The sequence below is a fragment of the Carlito syrichta genome, unplaced genomic scaffold (genome assembly GCF_000164805.1).
Source record: "Carlito syrichta isolate Samal-C Ts95f unplaced genomic scaffold, Tarsius_syrichta-2.0.1 Scaffold305386, whole genome shotgun sequence".
Taxonomy (NCBI): domain Eukaryota; kingdom Metazoa; phylum Chordata; class Mammalia; order Primates; family Tarsiidae; genus Carlito; species Carlito syrichta.
In genome coordinates this window covers 74,911-101,904 of record NW_007249482.1, presented here as the reverse complement: position 1 = coordinate 101,904, position 26,994 = coordinate 74,911, and the positions used below count along the sequence as shown (strand labels likewise).

At 42.0% G+C, this 26,994-nt stretch overlaps 1 protein-coding gene across 1 annotated transcript in view; it reads right to left on the bottom strand.

Moving 5' to 3' along the window:
• Window positions 1-26,994, bottom strand: part of WWOX (WW domain containing oxidoreductase) — a 286,915-nt gene that overhangs the window by 196,437 nt on the left and 63,484 nt on the right. Inside the window, exon 5 of the mRNA XM_021714218.1 lies at window positions 24,991-25,097. Coding sequence (XP_021569893.1) covers window positions 24,991-25,097 — 107 coding nt within the window. The remainder of the gene's footprint in view (window positions 1-24,990; window positions 25,098-26,994) is intronic.

Genomic DNA, 26,994 nt, shown 5'->3' with positions numbered 1-26,994 from the left:
AGGAAGGAAGGAAGGAAGGAGAAAGAAAGAACTGAGTTTGAGCTAGTGGAAATTTCACAGAACATTTGGCCTATATGAATTGCACAAAACAACTGTTGAGGGGAAGAACATTCCTTTCTCCTTAAAAAACTGGATGAGAGACAGGAGTGGTGGTTAATACTTGTAATCCCTACACTTTGGGAGACCAAGATGGGAGAACTGCTTGAGCATCTATAATCACAACAATTTGGGAAGCTGAAGTGGGAGAATTACCTGATCCCAGGAGTTCAAAACCAGCCTAGGTAACATATTGAGACCTCATCTTTACAAAAAAACAAAAAATGAGTGAGGCATGGTGGTGCGTGCCTGTAGTCCCGCTACTTGAAAGGCTGAGGCAGAAGGATCACCTGAGCCCAGAGGGTCAAGGCAATGGTGAGCTATGGTTGTGCCATGAGCATGCCACTGTACTCCAGCCTGGGTGGCAGTGAGACACTGACTCGATAACATAAAAAAGGAGGGGGTGAGAAAGTAACTGCCTTGTAATGTGGTTTGAACCATTCTTACTCTGCCTAAGTCAAGGTAAAAGAAGGACAAAAGACTTGGATCCTGAATTTGGAAAAAAGATTCTGTGCTATTTTCTTCTCTTTGGCGGGTCAAGGCATAAATTTCTATGATATAATTTCTTTTTCTTTTTCTTTCCTTTTTTTTTTTTTTGAGTTGGGTCTCATTCTGTCACCCAGGCTGGAATACAGTGGCATGTTCATGGTCACTACACCCACGACCTGCTGGGCAATCTTCCTACCTTACCAAGTAGCTGGAACTACAAGCATGCACCACCACACCTGGCTAATTTTTTTTTAATTTATCGTAGAAATGAGGTCTTGCCATGTTGCCCATGGGCTCAGGCAATCTTCTCACCTCTGTCTCCCAAAGTGCTGGGATTACAGGTGTAAGCCAACACACCTGGCTTAATTTCTATTATATAATTTCACATCGTCAAGTGAGTTTCTTCAGTATAGTCTTCTCTTGTTTGTGTCTGCCCAACATCTCTTGCAAATCTTGGTGCAACTCAGTCACATGGGAAGGGTAGGCTAGATGGACAAATGGATAGAGGGACCAAGAATCCAAGAGTATCTTTTACTACTAACTTGCCTAAATGTTTTGCCCTCAATAACAGCCATGGTTAAGATGGAACTCAAATAATAAACTATAAGGCAGACAGTGTTTCTTTAGGCAAATGAGACAGTTCTGTGTCCTGACTGTGATAGTAGTTACCCAAGTGTATATATATGATAACATTTCATAGAACTATAAACACACAAATGAGTATCTGCAAACCCTGGTGGAACTGAAAAAAATATGTAGCTTAGTTAATACTCTTGTGCCAATGTCAATTTCCTAGATTTGGTTGTTGTACTATGGTAATCACTGAGGAAGCTGGATGAAGAGTACCCAGAACTCTCTGTTATTCACAACTTCTATGAAACTGTAAAATTATTTTAAAACAAAGTATTTTAAAACACTAAAGTAGAAAATTCTAACAAGTCAAAGGATATAAATTTTCAGGCTAAACTATGAGTTCTAGCAATTAAGGGTTTGTGACAAAGGTATCAAATTGTGCTTTTTTTCTCCCTAATAGTTATTCTCTAGATCAGTGATGTCCCATGGAAATAATGCAAGTCACCTATGTACTGTAAATTTTCTAGTAACTGTGTCAAGCAGTGGTAAAAAGAAACAGGTTAAACTAACAAATTATATTTAATTTAACCTAACATATCTAAAATATTGTCATTTCAGCATGCAACCAACATAAAAATGTTAATTAATACTTTATATTTTTTATACTAAGTCTTTGAAACCTGGTGGGTATTTTATTTTACATTTGCAGCTCATTTCAATCTGGCCCAGCTACACTTCAAGCACTCAATTGCCATACGTGAGTGGTGGCTACCACACCGCACAGTGCAGAGCTACATTCCACCTTTAAGTTGCAGTCAAAAGTCACTTTCAGCTGTTTCCATAATGACACCTTTTCACTTCCTTTGAATGAATGCATACCTCCAGCATTTCATGCTCACTGTATATGAGAAGTTATACCACTTGAGGGTAATGTATTTAAAGTTGTCTAACAGTGAACTTCCAGATGTAAGCATACATAAACATACACAAAAGCAAAAATTGCAGCTCCACTTGAAAAGAGTCTGCGGCTTTGAAGATTTGTATGCATTGTGATATATTTCTGGGGAAAACTGTGACTCCCTCCTATCCAGGTCATCTTCAAATGAAGATAAAGTCTCATCAATTTTAAAGATTTTGGATATGGAGGCAGGAGTGTCTGATGTCTTTCCTTGTGGTTCATTAAAAATAGACTATCAATTAAATCATGACAAAAAGGCTTGAGGTGACTGTGGAAGGGGTCTTTAGGCTGTTCTCTAATACTTCAGTTCTCTACCTCTTTCTATATGCACATGATGGCTTTACATGCCCCCCTCCATGACCCCTTCAAAACCCCTCTGGCTGTGAGATTTGCTTTGGCCGATGAAAAGTGAGCAGAGGTGATAGGTGTCACTTCTGTGCAAAGCACAGATCAATACGCCTCTCTCTTCCTATGTCTCAAGATCCAGCAACGCAGGCTGCTCTGTGGGCCCAGATAGCTGAGTGAGATCCCATCCAACAGACTCCAAGCAACTCCTGATGAAAATGCAGTTTGAGTGAAAAATAAACCTTTGTTGTTTTAAGCCCCAAAGATTTTGAGGTTGTTTGTTATTTCAGCATAACCCAGCCTATCCTGACACATCATTCCGTGTTGGTTCTGTACATGTGACATCAACTATTCCATCTAGGACATCTCTCTGAATATGAGGGCTTATCGCATCTGCTATATAACCCAGGCTAGGTTTTACAGTGGTTTCATTACCAAACATAAAAACTGTAACAGTGGAACTGTATAAACAAACCGAACAGTGTTTTTACTGTAAAACATGAATGTAATATAAATATTTGTCTTTGCCTTCTCTCGGCATCTGTAATGAGAGCAGAAAATTCATGCCATATGTTTATAGTATAAAGGAGAAAAAAATAGATCTCAATGATTCATCCATGTGGGTGCCGGCAAAGCTGTTTAATATTTTTAATTCATCCATTTTCTTTCACGTATAAATTCTCCCCAAATCATAAAACACTTACAATCGTCAGTTACTAAATTCACGATTATTTCTTCAGAGGGGTCCTTGCAGAGGCGAATGTGAACGTGGTGATAATGAGGTCAATTTCTCTGGCATGATGAGAAACCACGAAGTGAATCACTACATTACGACCCTTGCCTATCCCCACCCAGTCTGGCTTTGACAAATCTGAATATGAAACCACTTCTCTGTAGACTTCAAAAGACCTATCCTACCTCTAGCCAGAAATGCCACTGAACATTTGGGATCCTGATAGCTCCTTTTTTTTTTAATCCTCATAGGGAGAAGCACTGAGCATGTTAAGTGGATTCCGCCCGCTTAGGACCTTCTGATATGGTGGAAAGAAGTGTTATCTCAAGCACTGAGGTCTGTGCCAAGCACAGAATCCAGCTTCACACACAGAGAGCAACGGGGGATGTTTTTATTTCGGAGCTGTGATTGAGCCCTTGATGTGAAGTTGCTGAAGCCTGCCCAAAGTGTTTGTGCAAGCTTTTAGGATGTGAGCCGAAAGGCACAGAGAATGATTCAATTTTCTCCAAATTGGCTCATGGACCAGAGGTTTCTGGAAACTGTCACCGTCCTACAAAATCCAATACCACAGCAAGGAAGCTTTGTTTGAACATGAAGCAAATCTGCCCAGAGAAGGCTCTGTCTGGCACTGAGGAGGCCAGCCCCTCATGGGCACTAGGGCTGTTGACAGGGACAGGGAAAGGTGGGGACACCTTGACGGGTTAGGACCCAGGATGGCCAAGAAAGAAGAGGTAGCATTCAAGAGCTTTGAGCTCCAGCTCAGCGAGCGGCACTTGGCAGGTGTTGCTGAGCGTGTGCCACTAGCCAGGCACTGTTATCTCATTTAATGCTGACAAGCATCCTAAGGTGTAAGGATGCAGTAGCCCCATTTCCTGTAGGAAGAGAGAGAGGCACATGCAGCAGGAGCACCTTGTCTGAGATCGCAACACTATCACGGAATGGCAGAGCCAGGATTCCAATCTAGACGGGTTTGATTCCAAACTCCATGTTCTCAACCACTGCCTAGACTGCCAAAGTCAAAGAAAACCTTTCCTGCTCCTAATCAATGGTCATACACCCCCCAAAAGTGATGAGAAACATGGGCATCATGTCAGTTCCTGCTCAGGAATTATTGATCTTGGACTATAATCCAGGCCTTGCTCCCGCTCCACACACACACACACACACACACACACACACACACACACACACACACACACACACACAAACACCTAGTGATATGGTTGATATCATTATTAATTTACATGTCTGTAACCACACCTAGATTCCTTGAGGGAAAGGACAATGTCTCATGTATCTACATGTGCTCAGACTCCAGTGAGATGTCTGGCATAGAATAAAGCATCAATAAATGCTTGTTGACTAAATAAGGAGACCAACAGGCAAATAATCAATGCATAATGTGATCCATGCCATGATAGCTACATATTTTAAAACCTAAAGTTGGACTGTACACTCCCAGGAGGCAGGAACCTTTGCTTTCTTCGTCACTGCCATATCACTAGTACTTAATACCATACCTGACCCAGACAAAGGGACTTCCTTTGTTGAACGAAGGAAGGGAAAGAGGGCAGGAGAAAGAGAAGAGAGATGCCAGAAAGCTTTGTGGGAAAAACACCCATAACAGAGACTCACAGGATGCAGAGGCAGATGTTAGGAGGACAAGCTTGGCTGAGGTCCTTCTGAGCAGAGGAAACATTCTGTGCCAAGACACAGAGAGACAGGAAGGTTTGGGAACAGCAGTGAACTTGACATGGTTGGAATAAGAAAGAGAATGATCAGATATGAGCCTCCATGGGTAGGTGGGGGCTGGACCACCTAGAAGCCCCAAGCAATGTTTTTGTATCTTTGTTAAACACTTAGCACATGTTAGGTACCTGAGTACCATACTAAGTACTCAGGTACCACCCTAAGCGCTTTACATACAGGACTACAGTTAATCACCACAACAACTTTGTGATAAGGGTACTATTATCATCCCCATGTTACAGATGAGGAAACTGAGGAAACAAGAAGTGAAATCACCTGGTTCGCCTAAGTGCCAGAAATAGGACTCTAACTCAGGCAGACTAAATCCCACCAGGTTTGTGGCTTAAACTCATGTAACACACTTTCTAGTTCAATCCTTTTAGACTAATGAAGTCAGCAAGTTTTCACAGCCCTTCCCAAGATGGAGCCTTCTGCTGATAGGAACTCACTTATGCTAAATGAATCCTTTCCAAAGGCCATCATGTGAATCGAGTGGGCTATTTATTCCTCTTAAATAAAGACCTTATATCCCCCTAGTTTGTCCACCTATAAATTTCAAATATATAACATCTTTTTAAAAATCTATATTTAATTATACGGCATTAGAGAAATTTCACTTGGGGAACAATAATCTAACATAAGTGAATGCTTCCAATAGAAAAGCTGTAACTTAAAATGAATTATTGTGTTTGTCAGAAAAAAAAAATTTACTCTCTTTACAGGAAGAAAAAAAATATATTATCTGGTATTAGGTAGCCCCAGTCAATTAGAACACTGCATCAATAGCAAAGAACCAAATAACCACCCTAAATTCCTCCTCTCCCAGTGTAGATTTCACTGCTGATCCCAGCCACGGAGTGTATTGCCCGCTCCGGCCTGACTTTCATTAAGGCTTAAAGTCAATTAAGCCACGAATTGGAACAATCATTCCTCCTTTGCAAAGTATTGATATTTTTTTCCTGGCCGCTTTAGGGCTTTTCCAGCACTCACAAAGAGATTTATGTTAGACAATTTCTTTCTGATTAAAACAAATCATAGCTCAACAATTCTAATTTCCTCCTTTCTAAGCAAGAAATGATAGAGAATGCTGAAAACAGTGATCAGCCACCCCCACCCCCACAATCATGCAAAAGCTGCCACTAAAAAGCTCACAAACACACTGCGAGAGAGGTTCCGTCTACTTCTATCTCTGTCTCTCGGGGTCTTTGTCTTTCTGTCCCTCTTCTGTGTCTCCATTTCTCGTGTGTGTGTGTGTGTGTGTGTGTGTGTGTGTGTGTGTGTGTGTGTATCTTTCTCTGTATATCTATCTTCCTTCATTTCTCTATCTCTGCCTCTCCGTCTGTTTGTATGTGTGTCTGTCATCTGTCTCTGTCCGTCTGTCTGTCTTTCTCTTTATCTCATTAATTTATCTTTGTCTACATTTATCTTAACAGGCTTCAGGATAATTACTTATGAAACAAAAAGAAAGAAGGATGTTAGAAGCACAGCCGACCCAAGCTTGTTTTTCTGCTCTGATAGGAAACAAGAAGGTTTTTGTATTTACCTCCAAAAATCTAATATCATCTTTTCATTTTAAAAGCAGTTACTGATGTCTTTTATCAACCTTCTCTCTCTCTCAACTGCAACACACCCTCTAGCAAAGTCCAGAAGTTTCCTGGATTAGCCCAGTATCCCTTTAATATAATCCTCTCTACTCTGGAGTTTAGTCTTTTGAGCGCTCATTCTACATAAAGGCCCATTTTCCTGCCCTTCAAAATCAAGTTGATTTATGAGTTCACCCCTCAGCACAGCCAACTCCCACATCTCCAGAGTGACACGGGAAGCTGGTTAACTGAGATTTCCCAAACCAGAATTTGCAATTTTCAAAGAACTGGAATAAAATATGTTTAGCCCAATGTACTGTAAAATAACAACCCTTTCTTTAACAAGCTAGAAGGTAGTTGAAGTATTGGAGTCACTTCAGTAGTATCAATATGAAAATCAATTCCCACAGCTCAGTACTTAGGAAAAAACAACTGGTTACTTGCACCTTCTGCTGGTCTGGTTCCCAAAAACCAACCAACCAACCAAACTGTCCCTTCCTACAGTGGCAGGATACTGCTGCCCAGGTTATAACTGCCATGGCTTGCCAGCAACCTTGTTTCACTCTCTCATTCGCTCAACAAATATTTACTAAAGCTCTCCTACTGACCAGGCACTCTACTACACACTGGTGATATACCAAGAGGAATAAGACCAGCAAGCCTTCTACTATCCCTCTGGTATTCATCTCTGCTGTTGTATGAGCATGGACAAACCTCTATGTCTCAGTCCTTTCATCTGAAAATAGGATTCATAATATTAGCTATCTTACAAGGCCGTCATAAAGATTAACTGAATTAATGCATTTAAAGTGTTTAGCACAGTGACTGGAACACACTGGTATTTATCATTATTATCATCATCATAAAAAGAATAATTAAAGAAGCCATCCAATTGAGTATGATGTGTCAGGAGTCATATTCCTATCCTACAAGCAATTCTATGTTCTTCTTTAAAACACGCACACACAAACACACACATATTTCCACAACAGGCAAATGGAAAGCATGATAGTATGTCTCAAAAGAAGCATAATGAATTCTCTAAGTTACCCTCTATGGACCTCAGTTTTTCCATCTGTCAAGTGGGGAGTTAAATTGGATGATCTAAGAAAGCCCTTTCCAATTTGAAAATTTTACCGTTTTATAACCACAGTATGCCCAACTGTAATCTGTTAATTCATAATTCTCCCTAAAACAACTTCACTAACTCATACCTGAATCTGTCATCATATTACTCCCATATAAATTTGCTCACACCTTTGCTGTACTAAAGTAACAGCTAAAACAATTATGTAAAGTTCCATGGGTCATAGAAAACTAAAAGAAACTTTATTTTTAACTGAGTCTTTAAAGTACTGCAGAATTATTTCTCCTTTTCTTTGATGTCTCCTCCAAAATGTCTATGTTGTCAAGTCTTTGAGGATGCCGTAACAGCAACCCTGGCGGGCAATATGATTATAATCATCAACACCCCTGCCAAGTGCTCTAGCATCTCCTCCAACGGTGGGAACTGACCCAGGGCCCAAAGTGAACATTTAACCAGCTCTCGGTTATCCACATTTATAGATGGAAAAAGCTGTGAACCATCCTAAAATAAGACAATTCCAAAGTAAGTGCTACCTAATTCTAAATGTCACTATCTGAATTCTGGGGAGATTTACACCATGAAATTCATTCCCATTCCTCAAGTACCCATCACTCTCCATACGAGGTTCCAGAAGGTAGGAGAAATCCTATGAAAGAGTCTCTAGAATAAAAGTTTGGCAGCCTGCTCGACAACAAGAGATGTGGAGTCACAATGACGTTTGCAAGTGTCCTAGAAATAGAGACAATGTTGGGCTGGAGGCTGGGAAAACTTTGTGGGTATGAAAACAGCAGCATCTTTAAAAGGAAAAGTGCTAAGTAATAAGAGACAACCCAGGGGCCAGGGAGGCTTGAATCTGCCCCAGCCCCTTCTGTACCGAATCCACCCAGGCAGGGGCACTCACATGTGGCCTCCTCAGATGATCAGGATAACTGAGCCTAAGTAGGTTGTTTCCAGCTTCCTGGTAACTCCCTTTGTTTATGCCTGCTTTCCGAGTGTAATTCTTGAAAGCCCCTCTTTTCACTACCAACACTTTCTGATTTGAACAATAAAGTGTTTCATCACCCTCCTCTTAAGAGATGGTCACAGATAAGTAAGCACATTTCTCTCTATTTTCACAGAGTTTTGAAAAGTGAGAAATGCTTTCCCCGATAATTTGCTAAAATTCCTCAGAGCAGGAACCATTAAAAGGGATGGTTATTTTTAGTCACTGAGATTCAGTTGATGGATTTTTAGGTATTCCTTGAATGTCAGGAACTAAGCAAGTCTGTTCAGCATCCTTCTGTTCCTTTCGCGCTCATTGCTGCCACTGTAACCACAGCTGACGCAGACCACAGCTAACAGCCCAGCAGTGTCTCTGGGCCTCTGCACTCCCCTCCCTAATTCAGTCTGAGCATCTGTTTTTCTGCATCACTAAGTGTGGCCTGCATCACCCTCACTTAGACCCTCAGTGGCTGCCAGGACCTAGAGAACAAAGTTCATTCTCCTAAGACTGGAATCCAAGGCCCTGAATGATCTGGCCTCAAACAGTAACTTCCTGCCCTCTCCCCTGCACTGTACCAAAACCTGTCTAGTCACCATTCCCAGGACAAACCACTCGTGTTCCCTTTATACTCTTTCTTCCACTCCAGATGAGCCCTCACCATCTGGACTGATTGCAGTATGCCAATACTTCCTCCATCAACCATCCTGCTTTGAAGCACATAGAGAGATCATCTTCCATGAGTCCTGGGAGTATCACTCTTACCATGTTCACCAGGTGATGGCATTGGTAACAGCTTGGGGGCATCACCTCATTAGTAATGTCCTTCTAAACTGTCTTATGTCACCCATTGTACCCAGCACATAATAGATGTTTAATAGCCGGGCTCGGTGGCTCAGCCTGTAATCCTGCGCTTTGAGAGGCTGAGGTGAGTGGATTGCCTGAGCCCGCGGGTTCGAGACCTGCCTGGGCAACTTGGCGAGACCTCATCTCTACAATAAATCAAAAAACTAGCCGGGTGTGGTAGCGCGCGCCTGTAGTTCCAGTTACTTGGAAGGCTGAGGCAGAAGGATCGCCAGAGCCCAGTAGGTCGAGGCTGCAATGGCCGGGAGCAGCCACTCCACTCCAGTCTGGGTGACAGAGTGAGACTCCAACTCAAAAAAAAAAAAAAAAAAAATAGATGTTTAATAAATATGCATACATTTTGAAAAATAGCCTGAAATTCTTGGGGCTAGCTGGAACTGGGTTGGGAGAACATTTGATTTTCATAAGCAAAAATGTGTACTTGTGGCCGGGCTCAGTGGCTCAGCCTGTAATCCCAGCACTTTGGGAGGCCAAGAAGAGTGGATTACCTGAGCCTGCAGGTTTGAGACAAGTCCAGGCAACTTGGCGATACCTCATCTCTACAATAAATAAAAAATAAGGCCAGGATCGGTGGCTCAGTCTGTAATCCCAGCACTTTGGTAGGCTGAAACGAGTGGACTGCCTGAGCACGCAGGTTTGAGACCAGCCTGGGCAACTTGATGAGACCTCTTCTCTACAATAAATCAAAAATTAGCTGGGCGTGGTAGTGCACGCCTGTAGTTTCAGCTACTTGGAAGGCTGAGGTGGAAGAATCGCTGGAGTCCAGCAGGTCAACGCTCGCATGGCCATGAGCATGCCACTGCACTCCAGCCTGGGCGATGAAGTGAGACTCCCAGCTGAAAAAAAAATTAGCCAGACTAGTAGCATGTGCCTATAGTTCCAGCTACCTGGAAGGCTGAGGCGAAGGACTGCCAGAGCCCAGCAGGTCGACGCTGGGGTAGCCATGAGCATGCCACTGCACTCCAGCCCAGGCAAAGAAGTGAGATTCCAACTCAAAAAAAAAAAAAAAAGTGCACTTGAATTTTTATAAAAGAAAAAGAAAAAAGCATGAGAACAGTAGAGCTCTGCTTCTCAGCATCTGCATGTATCAGAATCTCCTGGAGACATTACAAAACACAGATTGCTAGGCTCTACCTCTGGAGATTCTGATCCAGAATCCAGGTCTGGGGTGGGGCCCAAGAATTTGCATTTCTAAAAAGTTCTAGGGCCAGGCATAGTGGCTCAGGCCTGTAATCCCAGCACTTTGGGATGTCAAGGATTGCTTGAGCCCTGGAGTTGGAAACCAGCCTGGGCAACATAGTGAGACCTCATCTCTATTTTTTAAAAAAAGCTGTAGGTCAGGTACCACACTTTGAGTAGCACTGTGTACATTTCTGCAGCATTGGAAACCACAGGGATTAATCAGTGAGACACTACTGAGATCATTACAGATGTCTCCTATTCTTTCCTACCTTAAAAATAGCAACTTTCCAGCCCTCCTTTTTATTTTTGTCTCCTATTGCTTACAATTTGATGTAGATTTTAAGCATCCTGTAATTCATCAACTAATTCTCTCCTGGCTACACATTCCAAGTAATTAAAGTTCAGTAATAACTTATTCTTTCTGCTCCAGCACCTGCATTTCATTTGTTTATTTTCCCAGAGTCATAAATCTGAAGGGCTGTCAAAGTGCCATAATATTAGTGCAATAATCAAAGTTAATTAGTCCCTCTCAATAAACAACAACAAAGCCATTACAAAGATGCATTGAAGTTTCTCCCAGCTACCCAGTTTTCAGACCGCATTGTAGTCGGAACAATTAGACTCTGAGAATTGTCGGTAAATAAGAGCAGTGTTCCTCTGTCATTTAAAAGAAGGCTGTGCTCTCTGTGCATGCTGATTCATTAACTCCAGGGAAGGCAAGGCAGGTTTGGGCTCCTGAGTCTGTGTGTTCCCAGCTGCCTGGCCGTCCCATGTACATCCCAAGCTTCAATAATAAAAAGAGGGACAGAGGTTGCATTGAAATGAGAAGGGCCAGTCTCACTGCCAACTTTTAGTAACCTGATATCTTCAATAACTTTGGATTTATTATTTAGGGAATTTGAGAGATGTAAGTATTAGTTGGGTTCTGATGAGAAGGCAGCCAGTGGAACACGGAGGGCAGAAACAGGGCCGGCGGGTACAAGATGCTCAGAGGAAGATTCAGCCTTCGATATAAGGGAGAAGTTTCTAATTAAGAGATGTGCAGAAATAGGACGGGCTGCCTGGGGAGGGAGGAGTATCCTATAAGTGAAGGAGCTTACGCCAAAGCAGGGTGATTCCTGATCAGGGGTGTTATAAAAGCAGTCCATGCACCGGAGACAGGTCAGACAAGGTGACCTGGGAGATTGATACAACACTGAGACCTTGAGATTCCTTGTATTTCGAGGAGCTTACTGGGTAAGTCCACATGACTTGTCCTTCAAACTCACTGTCTAGACATCCTTCTCTTCCCAGGGCCCTGGATTCTTTAGTTATCCATTGTTACAGCCCAAATTTCTCCAAAACACGGTGGCTTAAAACAGTATACATTTCATCTCTCACCAAAGTTTGTGGGTCAGGCATTCAGAAGTGGCTTAGCTGCTGGGTGGTTCTGACTCGAGGTCTCTCATGACAGGGATCTGTCAACTGGGGCTGCAGTCACCTGAAGGCTTGATGGGACTAGAGGATTCCAAGAGGGTTCATACACGTAGCTTGTGGCCGTGACCTCAGTTCTCTGTTGCATGGGCCTCCCCGCAGGCTTGCTTGAGTGTCCTCACAACACGGCGCTGACTTCCCTCAGAAAGAGTAACCCAAGAGAGCGAGCAAGGAGAAAGTCGGGACGCCTTTTGAGACCTTCCTCAGGAGTCCTCTTCCATCATTTCTGCCACATCCTATTCACTGAGAGTGAGTCCTCCAGGGGAGGAAGACTAGGCTCTGCTTCTTGAAGGGAGGATTATCAAAGAATTTGCAAACAGATTTTAAAACCACCACCACCACTTCCAAGGTTTCCTTTTATAGAGTTTTCAAAACCTGGTCATATCCACATCCTCCAGTTGACTAAGGGGCAAAGACTAGTTCCAGATGACTCTCCTAGCAGCACAGGGTGGGCTCTACCAGCTCCATGACTCCCCAGCCCCTGTGAAAGGCCAGCCAGCTCCGCATGGGCGTACAGGACATGACAGTCACCTTTCTGCCCTCCAGGGATGGAAAGAGGCCCCTGCCCTTATCTCAGCTTAGCTCGATACTAATGACCCACTAGTGGGAGGATGAAGAGAGGTGTGGCTATTTCCTAGTGTGTTGATCATGTAAACACACACACACACACACACACACACACACACACACACACAGACTTTAGAGTTGATGCTGGAATGAGTTAAGACTTTTGGGGCTATGTGGATGAAGCAAATATATTTGTTGGACATGAATTTTGGAGGGCCAGAAGCAGAATATTATGAATTTTTTTGAAAGCAGTCAGAACTAAGGCAAAAAAGAAACATTTCTCCAACAAGTTATATGAGTTTGTCTGTTTTAAGGATCTGTATTGAACAAGTTAGCCTCTCTGGTGTGACCATTGACTGAATCTCTATGTGCCAAATTCTGAGCAATTGAATACATGGTTCTCAAGGTCATTGTAAGGATGAAGTGTTATCCTTACAATGACCTTGAGAACCATTATTAGGACCATTCTGCAGATAAAAAAACCAAGGTTCAAAGAGATGACCAAAGTTGCCCAGGGACACCCAGTGAGCAAGTATTTGAACCAGAATTCCATCTCTCCAAAGCTGGGACGTCTTCTATTCTACTGGGCTTCCTCTGTATAAAATAAAAATCACCTGTATTTTAAATGTCTTCCTAAAGTAAACCTTAACCTCTTGCAGTGTGTGCTGCCCCGATCTGAGAGCAGCTACCTCATCTACAGCCATATCTCTATTTGTCCTTGTGTAGGAAATTTTACCAGCGCAAGGACTGTCTCACCTCTCTGTTTAATCTAACACCTGCTACGTCTGAGACTCTTTAAATGCCCCATAATAAATATGAAAAACAGTCTCAAGTATATTTTTCCCCTCTTAAATAACAGAGCCTAAATGCCGAGTGGCCAGAAGCAGATCCTTTAGCCATTGGCTGAACAGCATCTGAAGAGGAAATCCGTCTCTTCAAACTATGTCAAAATTGCTTAATAAGAACTCAGGGGACTCCATATTAATGAAAGGATGCATCTGCTTTGGGTTTCACATGATTGGGAGTGATGGTTTGGAGCTAGCCACCTATGCTTGACTTTCACTCTTTAGAACTCTGCGGTTAATCACAGCCCTCATTATACAAAGGTTACAATGGATATAAAGTTTGAAAAATTCGGTTCAAGACTGCAAGCAGTGGCCAGGAAAAAAAAAAATGAAGACACAGAGACAGTGATCAAAGAACAATGAATAACAGTCAAGACTAAGTCGACACAAAATTTTCAGAATGAGAAATGAAATGGAAAACTTAGAGGATAAGTACCAAGCACAAGTTTTAGGTATTCTGGAGATGGAGAAAACTCAGAATATTTTAGCAACCGATTATGTCTATGAGGGGGATGAATAATTTATTATCTGATAAAGAATCTTCCCTGGGCTTGTGACAAGAAAGGTCAAATAGGCAACTTAAATGAACAGCAAATATACTATACACCACTTGGAAGGAAAGTCCAGGAAGTAAAGGGAAGGAAGGCACTTTCTTTTTCCAGGTTCATCAACTCCATTGGATTATAAAATGCCACAGGGGGCCACAGGTGTTCTCATATTATGAATCCAGAAACACACATCCACATAACCACAAATCTCTATGAATACAGTATTTGGCCAAGTCCTGGAAAAAGACAGGCCAATGTTCTAACATTACATACACCAGGAGTTTGGGATTGGATAACAAGATGGCTTTGGGGTCAGAGAAATATAAATATGACTTCAAATCCTGGATCTGATACATATCTCCTAGCTGTGTGAGCTTGGGCAAGCCTCTTCTCTTCTCCTAGCCTCCAGTGCCTCTTCACAGTGGGTTTAACACATAATATAAATATTTCACTGTTAAAATGCTATGCCCAGTGCCTAGAACAAAAACAAAACTGAATACCCAACCCCCATCTGGAGGTGACAATAATAATATTACATCTTACAAACAATAAAGTCCCAAGGAAGAACTTCAGAACCTTATCTTTGCCTTCTTTTGTGAGTATGTGCTTATTGATTTAAGCAAGTGGTATAGATAGTCCTTGCTGGTTCACAGACTTATTTATATCATACTTTATTTATTGAAAATCCAATACTATACAGAAAACAATTTTTAAAGCAAAGAAATGAGGAACAAATCTAGTGGCTGATTTAGGATGAACTCTTCCCAATAATCTATAACTACTAATAATATTAATAGTTTTTATATTTTTGTTTACCTAGAGATCACTCAAAACAATGGAGATGAGCCTGTGACTTGTGATGCATTGAAGAACGATCATCTTTTTCAAGTCAACTCACCAGCTTAGACAAAGCGGGATGCTTATATATTACCCACCCCACATGCTCCAAGCCTCCCTGCAACACACACACACACACACACACACACACACACACACACACACACACACACACATCACATCACATCAAAGAAGGCATCACACCTAAGGTCTTCCATTCTGTAAAGGCAAATTACGCGATTTAAGCTTTTCGTACCGAGGAGACTGGGGAGAATTCCCACAAGTGGTGAAGCTGTACCAGCTCATCAAGTCACTGAGTAGACTTGAGGAGCGACTAAAAGTAGCTGGATTTCTGCAGAAGTCCTTAAAAGTGCAAGCTATGTGTTACTCAGTATCCTAGTCCATCATTCCTTAATATCATGTCATAACAACACAGGGTATCAGTATCTACTAAAAGCACAACTCATTGTCAAGTCCATGTACCTACTACAATGTTCATTAGCAATTGTTCCATATCTGAAAGCAGTGTTAAAGTCATTATTTCCAGTGCTTATCAATGAGGCTGCAATGACAAAATGCTGCAAGTGCTTCTCCCATGCCTTCACTCTCATGAGAAAAATAGACCTGGTATCCACTCTATTGAAAACTAAAATCATGATAGCACTTTACCATCAAACCGTGTGGCTACAACCAACCGAGCACGCGCTCTCCCCCTAAGACATGCATATTCCATTACCTCTGACTAATAAATCTTTTATTTTTACCCCCATCTCCCTGCTTTCTCAATAACCACTTTGATATAAACCATTGCTTGCTGTTCCTGATGACTAATCCCTTAATCATCTTTCCTAAATATATGCAAAGTGTATTTCTTTGTAAATACAAAAGAAAAAAGCAATCACATAAATAATTAAGATGGTTTTTCAAATGACAGTTGAGTGCTAATTCGAGCTACACTGGAAAATACTAATCAACAAACTAAATACATCTATTAAAATGTAGGAGTCCAGACATATGAAGACAGGAAAAGAATTCATTGCAACTCCATTTGAAAAAAACTGATAAGCATCTTCCCTAGAGCTCCCTTTCAGCCATTTGCAAGGATAAGAAAAATAAGCATCTCTTTGAACTTTCATATATGAATGAGAAATTATTATTATTACTGTTATTAATAGCAGCCACTAACATTTAATTGAGCACTTAATTTATTCTCACAATGTGTTGATACTTTACATACATATGGACATAGATATTATTATTTGTATTTAACAGATGAAGAAACTGAGGTTTAGAGTAGTTAAGAAAATTGCCCAAGGTAGTAGGATGTATCTGATTCTAATTTTCACCATTATAATACAATATATTTTATAGCTGTGGTTATCAATCAGGGATGATTTGCACCCCCAAGGGACATCTGGCAATGTCTGGAGACAGTTTGGTTGTCACAACAGGGGTGGAGAATAAAAAGTAGGGGATAGGGAGGGATTATTTTATATACTTAAGTCCTTAGTGCATTCAATGTCAAACCAGCTCTAAGGCACTAACGAGTCCCAGTTTCTAGACTGGGGCCAATGCATCAAGAAGATGCCACCCCATGAGGCACCTTGAAGACCACCCAGCCTGCCTTCTCCAGACCTCTTGGGAATCTTGGCTAAAGGCTCATGAAAAAACATGAGTAGCAGAGCTGGATCCCTGCTGCATTCTCTTGGCCAATGACAAGTCAGCCTAACCAGTCTCCAGAAGACATGAAGTCTAGGCCAAGTTAAGAGACAAGTTAAGGAAGTTTGGGCTTAAAATATTTCATGGGCACTACACCCTCTCACTAAACCCAACACACTTGGGTCACTCATCCTGTATGACAGGGGAATGGTTCAAGATACTATCTGAGGAGTCAGGGGTGGGTTGAATAATAACTCTAAGAGCCATCTGCTCCTCTTCCCACACCAGCCCATTTTTGCCCAACCTGTGGGCCTTCTCAATTCCCAGTAGAGGCCCAAGTCTCACACCATTCGTTGTACCCCAAATCTCACTAATGACCAGTAGCCAATGTGAGCCCTTTTGCATTTCCTGTTTCACTCTTTACATAATCTTGGAATACGTGAGGCATGTCGGTCATTTATAACAATCCTTCCTCCTTCTCCCTTCTCTCAATCCACCACCTTCTCATCCCAGCCTCAGCTCCACCCTTTTGCTTCCTGGAAACAACTGGTAGGGAGGTGAGTGACATGAGTTCCACCTGTCACCACTCAACCTCCTTCTTCCATGGAACCAGAAGTTTTATTTATTTATTTATTTACTTTCTTTTTTTGAGTCAGAGTCTCACTGTCATCCAGGCTGGAGTGCAGTGGCATACTCACGGCCACCACAGCCTCGATCAGCCTTCCGAATAGCTGAAACTATAGGAGCATGCCAACACACCCGGCAAATTTTTTGATTTATTTAGAGAAGAGATCTTGCCAAGTTACCCAGGCTGGTCTTGAATCCTTGGGCTCTTGCCTTCGCCTCCCAAAGTGCTAGGATTACAAGAGTGAGCCACCACACCTGGCTGAGGCCAGAAGTTTTAGATCCTCAGTTTTAGGAATCTAAAATTTAGAAACTAAAATTTAGAAATCTAATAGGGTAGAGGAAGGAGGAACTGGGGGCTCTACTTGGGGCATTCAAGGGTTCTGCATCGGAATGTTGTAGTCTTGCTGTGGCTGTTTATAAAGAACGTTTCCAGACCTAATAAGCTACTGTTTTTTGTTGTTGTTGTTGTTGCTGTTTTGAGTTGGAGTCTCACTCTGTCGCCCAGACTGGAGTGCAGTGGCCGCTCCCAGCCACCGCAGCCTCGACCTGCTGGGCTCCGGCGATCCTTCCACCTCAGCCTTCCAAGTAGCTGGAATTACAGGCATGTGCTACCACGCCCGGCTGAATTTTTGATTTATTGTAGAGATGAGGTCTCGCCGCCCAGGCGGGTCTCGAACCCGCGGGCTCAGGCAATCCACTCACCTCAGCCTCCCAAAGGCACGGGATTACAGGCTGAGCCACCAAGCCCGGCTTAAGCTACTGTTTTTTACAGTACTCCTTGGAGGTCCTCAGATCTCAAGATGGGCAGTGGGATATGTCAGACCTCCATGAACAAAGCAATAAAAACCCCATTCCAATAAATACTGAGTGAAGGAAAAAATAAACCATGGTAATGTGGGATTCAGACACACCTATTAGTGTCTCAAACTTAGAGAAATCACATGAAATCCTAACATGCTGATTCTGCTGCCAAAAAAAAAAAGAGAATCCCCTCTACTTGGTGCAGTGGCTCATGTCTGTAATCCCAGCACTTTGGGAGATGGAGGTGAGAGGATTGCCTGAGCCCATGGGTTCAAGACCAGCCTGGGCAACTTGGCGAGACCTCATCTCTACAATAAACCAAAAAAATTAGCTAGTCGTGGTGGCACATGCCCATAGTTCCAGTATACTTGGAAGCCTGAGGCAGAAGGATCACCTGAGCCCAGCAGGTTGAGGCTGAGGTGACCATGAGAGTACCACTGCACTCCAGCCTGGGTGAAAGAGTGAGACTCCAACTCAAAAGAAAAAAAAAAAAAAGAGAGAGAGAGAGAGAGAGAATTCACTCCATCTTGAAAACAAGAAAGGATCAACTTCCCACTCAGTCAGTCACACTGGCTCCTCGGACCACACTTGTTCAAGGTTAATTAAGTGCTTATCTTAGAGGTAAGGGGCACCAGTCTGTAAGCCATAGAAGGATGGGACTGGAGTAGACTATATCTGTGGACTGTTCAACAGCACAGACACGAACCCCATTTCCCCATTTTGTTATTTAAATATGACTGGGGCCTGATGGACCTTCCCTTTCCTCCCTCCTTTTTTAATTATGCTAAATGGATTGGCCTTTTAAGAGGGTGGTTTACTTCTACAGTGTCCATGTTATCCTATTTTAATTGTTTTCATTTCTTCTCTTATTTCTAACTTTGGAACATCTAAAACACTTCAGCAGGAGGGCATATTTCCCATTAAATAATTAGTAGTAGTAGTAATTACATATTACATATAAGTTCTTAATATACTTCTATATGGAATGGGTTTTCACTTAAGTTATAGTTTATTAAATAACTGGATTTAAGAACTCTAAAAAGCCGGGCTTGGTGGCTCAGCCTGTAATCCCGCGCCTTTGGGAGGCTAAGGTGAGTGGATTGCCTGAGCCCATGGGTTCAAGACCTGCCCGGGCAATTTGGCGAGCCCTCATCTCTACAATAAATCAAAAAATTATCCGGGCATGGTAGCGTGCGCCTGTAGTTCCAGCTACTCGGAAGGCTGAGGCGGAAGGATCACCAGAGCTCAGCAGGTCAAGGCTGCGGTGGCTGGGAGCGTGCCATTGCCCTCCAGCCTGGGCGACAGAGTGAGACTCCAACTCAAAAAAAAAAAAAAAACTCTAAAAAGGACATCTTAAATGTAAAGGGAAAACAGGGTAGACCAAAGTTGTTTCCTCTAAGAACTATCACTAGTCCTGAAATTAATCAATCAAACTAGTCCTGAAATTAACGAATTAAATAGCACCTAGGACCGGGCTCGATGGCTCAACCTGTAATCCCGCGCCTTTGGGAGGCTGAGGTGAGTGGATTGCCTAAGCCCGCAGGTTCGAGACCCACCTGGGCAACTTGGCGAGACTTCATCTCTACAGTAAATCAAAAATTAACCGGGCATGGTAGCGCGAGCCTGTAGTTCCAGCTACTTGAGAGGCTGAGGGTGAAGGATTGTCAGAGACCAGCAGGTCGAAGCTGTGGTGGCCGGGAGCGGCCACTGCACTCCAGTCTGGGCGACAGAGTGAGACTCCAACTCAAAATAAATTAAAAAAATACAAAATAAAATAAATAGCACCTAGGAATTCTGAAAGCAAAACCTGAAATACAAACATTTATGATGCTGAATTTGAAAGAAAAGCTGGGGCGGGGCAGAGTAGACAGATTTTGGGTTTGGAAGGCTGATGGGCCAAGTGAGGAGCCTGACTCTGTAACGAACCCTTCATCCTTCTGAGATGTCCTGTGGCTTCTCTGAAAAATAGAGGAAACCAGGCTTCTGCATCCTCCTGGATAAGGGGTGTGAAGTACCTGGCCCAGGGCACAGCATGTGACAGGGATTTGAAACATCAAGGTTGGTAGCTGCCCCATTGTGGATGTGAGAATAGCATTCCGCTGGCTCAGAGACAGACATGAAATGTTCTGGAGCACAGCGTTCCTGTCATGTGCAAAGAAGGTAGGAAGAGAAAGACCAGGCAGAGAAGAACAGGTTGGGGAAGGAGGCACGAACTCTCTCTCCAGCACCTGAGTGGAGAAGAACCACGGAGCCTTGGCATGGGAGAGCCAATGCCCAGCCAAATGGCCCAAGACTTCTGAATGAGCTTTTGCTGCAACAAAAAACTTTGGAACACTTTGAGACTCTCCCGTGAGGCGCCAATATGTTGCAGGACCCTCCTGGCCTCGATACCGATATGATTCATCGCAGCTAACGTATGAACATGCTGAAGTTGGCTAGCAGCTTGAAAACCTGGAGTCAATCAAATTGACCTTGAGAAACACAAGTAGGTAGTATTTAATGATATGCCAGAAGAAATCCCTGCACAGAGGTGAGAGATAAGGAAGGACCTGAAGGAAAACAGTCCAGCAAATGTCAAGGGTGAGGAAGTAGGAGGCAGGGGTGTGGACTGGGGACAAAGCCCAACATACGTTACCAAAGCAAAGTCATACAACTTCATACCCCTCTGCATTATGTTAGTAGTGCATGATATAAAATTGTAATGATGGCTTCTGGTGGTAAATTTGTGCTTCGATAACCATAATCTAAGGGAAATGAGGAACACAGTATAACAGCACACACAGAGAACAAGTGAACAGCCAGCACAGTGACTCACGCCTGTAATCCCAGCATTTGGAGAGGCCAAGGCGAGAGGATTGCCTGAGCCCAGGAGTTCAAGATCAGCCTGGGGAACATGGCAGGACCTCGTTTCTACAATAAATCAAAAAAATTAGCCAGGCATGATGGTGCATGCCTGTAGTCCCAGCCAAGGCAGAAGGATTGCCTGAGCACAGGAGGTCAAGGCTGTGGTATCCATGATCATACCACTGCATTCCAGCCTGGGCGATAGAGCAAGACTCTGACTCAGGAAAAAAAAAAGGAACAAGTGAACAGATGAGACACAATCAACAGGTTGAGTTTCTTCAGCCTACAATCTGTAAAATCTAACTTAAACATTTGAAATGGCATGTATTAGCTTTGTTTCCATTCCTGTTTCCTTTTCTTATATCCCTGACAGTAAATGTTTCTGGACAATTCTTTCTCTGGGATCGTTAGTCTACCTCAAGGTAATATATGGTAGAGGGAAATTATACAATAATAAATTCTATCACCTCAAACTGACTCACAGGGACCCAATGATGGCACAAAATGCAAGAAAGAGGCCAGACATAGTGGCTCACACCTGTAATCCCAGCACTTGGGAGGCAGAGACAGGAGGATCACTTGAGACCAGAAGTTTGAGACCAGCCTAGGAAATACAGCAAGGCCTTATCCTTTACAAAAAAAAATTAAAACGTGCAGGGTGTGGTGGTGCGTACCTGTATTCCCAGCTATTCAGTAGGCTGAAGCCCAAGGATTGCTTGAGCCCAAGAGTCAGAGACTGCAGTAAGCCATGATCATGCCACTGTACTCCAGCCTGGGTGGAGTGAAACCCTGACTTAACAATAGCTAAAATGGGATAAATGCAGATGCATTATATATATATATATATATATATATATACAGTGTTCATCATATATATTGTGTTCTAAGAAACAACGATTAATTTAAAGATGAAAAAAGTTGTGCTCTAACATTAGCTTCCAAATCTAGATTAAACATTAATACCATTGTACAATATGGTTACTACGGTATCACTAGGGCCCCTGGAATTGTACTTTTCTAGTATAAAATATTTTATTAAATGGGCAAAATTATACAAGTGTGATACTCCCTGCTACTAGACAACAGTTGTCTGTCTATGTTGTCACTGAGAATGGAAATTGGAATAATACTTCTAAAACAACTGAGAAACCTACCAAAATGTTAAATGCCTATACCCTTTGAATGAAGGAGCCCACTGCTGAGACACTGCTCTAGGGGTGTACAAATGCATATACCAAGGATGTTCACTGCAGCACAGTTTACACCCAATGTTAGATGACATTGTAAGAAAGACTGATGCAAGAAATAGAGAACTGTAAAACGACATTGCTTGCAATAGCACACAGTAACAAAGCAAAGCAGACAACCTACATGTCCACCAGAAGGAAGACTGCTTAAGGCAGAAGCCCATAATTGAAGAGTACGCAGTAGTTAAAAACAGTGAAACAGATCTGTATGCACTAATAAAAAAAGATCTCCTGAAGTAATAAATCAAAAATTCAAAGTACAGAACCATATGGGTATATTTTGCTGGTATATATAACCTTTTTCTGGAAGATATACAAAAAATAGTTTAAAATGTCTACCTTCCAAGAGAAGGGCCAAGGACTTTCACTTTTTATTTGTCACCTTCCCATTCTGCATGAAGAGTCAAATCATATATATGTATTACCATGTATTCTCTTCTTTTTCATTTTTATTTTTTTGACATAGGGTCTCACTGTGTTGCCCAGGCTAGGAGTACAATGGCATGATCCTGGCTCACTGCAGCCTCAACCTTGGGCTCAAGCAATTTTCCCACCTCAGCCTTCCAAGTAGCTGGGACTACGGGTGAGCACCACTATACCCAGCTAATTTTGGGGGGTGGGGGGGGTGGGGACGAGGCCTCACTACATTGCCCAAGCTGGTCTTGAACTCCAGGCCTCAAACAATCTTTGCACCTCAACCTCCCAAGTAGCTGGGACCACTACACCTGGCTATTTTTATTTATTTATTTATTTATTTATTTATTTATTTATTTTTAGGAACAAGGTCTCACTATATTGCCCGGTTGACCTTGAACTCCTAGGCTCAAGAGATTCTCCCACCTCAGCCTCCCAAAGTGTTGGGATTACAGGCATGAGCCACTGCACCTGGCTTATTCTCTTCTTTATACATCTCTAAAGGTCACTACTCCATCAGATGTAGGTTATTACTTTTTAACTTTAAAGTCAAAAAGACTCAAAGATAATCAGAAAAAACACAGCTCTGCCTTTTTTTAAAATTTAACCCAAAATAGTGAAGCTAGTGAGCTCAAGACAAAGATTCATTTGAAATATACTGAATTTAAACTATTTCAGCCATAAATATCCTGAAAAAGCAAAAATAAAGTTTCCTTTTCTTTACTTTCATAACTTCAGTTCCAGAACACCAGAAATATTCTTAAGTAAGTGGTTGTCTATTTCTTCAGATGGCAAGAAATCTTTCATGATGTTAGAAAAGGAAGAATTGGCCAGGCGTGGTGGTTCAGCCTGTAATCCCAGCACTTTAAGAGGCCAAGGTGAGAGGACTGCCTGAACCCAGGGGTTCGGGACCAGCCTGGGCAACTTGGTGAGACCTTGTCTCCACAATAAATCACACACAAAAAAAACTGGCCAGGCAAGGAGGCGTACGTCTGTAGTTCCAGCTAACTTGAAAGGCTGAGTTGGAAGGATCGCCTAAGCACAGCAGGTCGAGGTTGTGGTGGCCATGAGCATGCCACTGCACTACAGCCTGGATGACAAGAGTGAGACTCCCACTAAAAAAAAGACAAGAAAAGGACGAATCACCCAGCCCTCTTCTTGCACTGTTCCCAGGTACACAAGTCTGTCTCTCCTCCCCCTTCCAGGTTCACTGCAGATGCCATTCCCTACCCCATTTGACCCTTCTCCACCATTTCCCTGATCTTTCCTGAGATCTCAGTTCAATCACTTCTTCTTCGAAGACTTTGAAGGTCTCCCAACTCCCTGTCATTATCATCATTTCATAGTACCATCTGCTGTTTTTGCAAGTTGAAATTGACATCTCTTTAGTTAAACCTATCTTCCATGAAAGCTCTACAAAGACAGTGGTAATGTCTGGCTGTCCTTAACAGTGGACCCCAGCACCTATTACAGTGGTAAGCTTCATGACTATATGTATGACAAGTGAATGAATGAAAGCAATCTAGACTTCATGCCAAAGCCCAGTGATCACATTAATAGATCAATCAACTTACATCACCCTTTGGCTCAAACCCTCTAATTTCTTCCTTGCCTCTACCTCTAAGACCCTACCAGACCCCACCACTGGCAATTCACCTATCTCTTCTCTTTGCATTCATCTCTGGTCACACCAGCTTTCCTGATGGCCCTTAAATTTTCCAGGCCTATTCCTACATCTGTCTTTGAAGATGCCATTCCTATTGCTAAGAAAGTATTTCCCTTGACATTTGCATGGTCCACTTCTACTTCATTTTGGTCTCAAATCAAATGTCACCACTTTGGAGAACTCTCTGCTGACAGCCCCACCTGAAACAGCTCAGGCTGTCATTCCCCAACCCTTCCTCTGCTTTATTGTCCTTTATTTTATTTATAACAGATTGACATTATGTTAAATATTAAACGTAATTATCTGTTATGGTCTGTTTCTCCTACTTAGAAGGTAAGCCTGTGAGGGCAGGAATTTTGTTTTGTTTGATGCTATAGCTTTAATCCCAAGAGCACTATAAACCCTCAATAAATGCTTATACAGAGACATATCAACACCAACATCTACATAGAGAGAGAAAAATAAAAAAACAGAGATAGGACTAAAGCCTACCCCTTTTTAATCTTAAAAACCATAAGCATAACAATCTCCTAATTGCAATCATGGGCGTTACTATGTTTTATTTTTCTTAATAAATGAGTTAAATGAGTAAACATTCTCAAGCCCCTGCTCAATAAAGCAGAAGACACTGACAATGAACTATAAACAAATGTGTGTATAATAATGGACTTGCTCATCCTTTCATTCATAAAATAAACAAAGATGACTTTAAAAATAAAGACATTATTCCAAGAGCAATAAACTTTACACACTGCACTAAAATCTCCATGTGTTTAGCCCAGCATGTGTATTTGACAATTAAAAAAAAATAGTCAAGTACTTACCCATTCTTCTAAAATGTGTGACACGGCTTCGCTTGCCCTTGCCATATTCCTACAGGCCAGGATCACATGTGCACCATGGAGGGCAAAAGACTTGGCAGTTTCAAAACCTATGATTTAAAGGAAAGCCAACATTAGAAAACACACCAACACACTGAGTCAAGCAGAATGGCCTTTACTGGGCACCACTTGCATTATCCCAGTAGTTTTCAATGAAAGGCAATTTCCCCACCCCCACCCCCCAAAGGACAGGTATAAATGTCTGCAGACATTTTCAGTGTCCACAACAGTGGAGTAGAGTGCTACTGACATCCATAGTAGGTAATGGCTAGAGGTGCTTCAAAACAATTTATGGTACACAGAGCAGCCCACCGCAACAAAAAGTCACCTGGCCCAGATGATCCACAGTGCGGTTGAGAAAACTCATCACAGGGACACAGTGATTTCAAAGATGAAGCCCGAGCCATAGAAGAATCCATGACATAGCCAGCCAATCAACCACTAATAATGACCAAATCCTGTGCTAAAGGTCCAGACCCTATTTTCTGCTCTGAGATGTGTTCCCAGCACCTTTGCTCCTACACATGGTAGCCTAGGCTTCTTAGACCCACCTACCCACTGATATCAGTCGGAAAAGTTGAATAAAATAACACACGTGCACGTATACACACACACACACACACACACACACACACACACACACACACACATCTGTTTGAAGATATCACAAGGACAGCATGACTAAGAAATTTGGGGACCAAGGTCTAAAAAATTGAGAGACCAGCATTTGACAGCTTTTTTTCCCCCTCAAGGCATATTCTAGTGCCAAAAGTAGCAGTTAGGAGCCTAGGAAGGCAGGCTGAGCTTCTGGCAGTTTCACAGCAGGAAAAATATACAAATTTGAGCTCAGGGACCACCAAAAAAGAGGGGACTGTTAAATACACCAAACTTTTGACTGGGATCCCAAAAGATTCTCATTGCAAGAACTAGAAATGGCCCAGCCTTCACAAAAGTAGAAGTTCAACTTCACGGCATTTCAATTTCTGATTGGATCTGTCCTTATCCAGCTGCCAGAACCAAGAGAAAATATTCTCTGGAGGAAGATATCATTATTCAGAGTCTCAAATTACCACTACAGTTATTTCAAATTCTCATAACATTTCTGGCATGCAAACAAAAATAACTAGGCATACAAAAAGATAAGACTTTACCAAAAGCCAGATGAGGGAAAAAAAGCAAAAACTGAAACCAAAGTACAGGAGATCTAGCTAAGAAAGTTATCAGAAATCATAGTTAAAATAACTCTGGTTAATATGTTCAAGGAACTAAAAGACAAGGTAGAGAATTTTGCCAGGGAACTGGAAACAATTAAAAAATAAACCTTACATATTTTGTAACTTAAACACAATACTAATAATTAAGAATTCAATATACAGGTTTAACAGAGGACAAGACACACTTGAAGACAAGATTTAGTAAACTAGGAAATATGTGAAGAAAAAAATATCCAAAATGAAGAATAAAAAGATTACTGACTCAGCAAAGAACATAAGAGACATGTGAAACATTCTTTTGTGCTCTTACACTACACATAATGTTAGTACCAAAAGAAGAAAAACAATAGATTAAGACATAAGCAATATTTGAAGACATAAAAGCTGATAATTTTCCAAACCAATGACAAGATGTCAAGCTTCAAATTCAAGAAGCCCCATCTTGGGCCACAAGCAGAATAAAATGTACAAGCCACATAGCTGATAAAGGGTTAATCTCCAAAATATACGGAATTACTACACTCAATAACAAAAAGGGGAGGTGGAAACAAAGGAACTAAATAGATAATTCTCCAAAGAAGACATACAAATGGTCAACAAATATATGAAAAAGGGCTCAACATCACTAATCATCAGAGAAATGCAAATCAAAACCACAATGAGATATCAGTTCACTCCCAATAGGATGGCTATTACCAAAAATAATAATAATAATAAGTATTGATGAGAATGT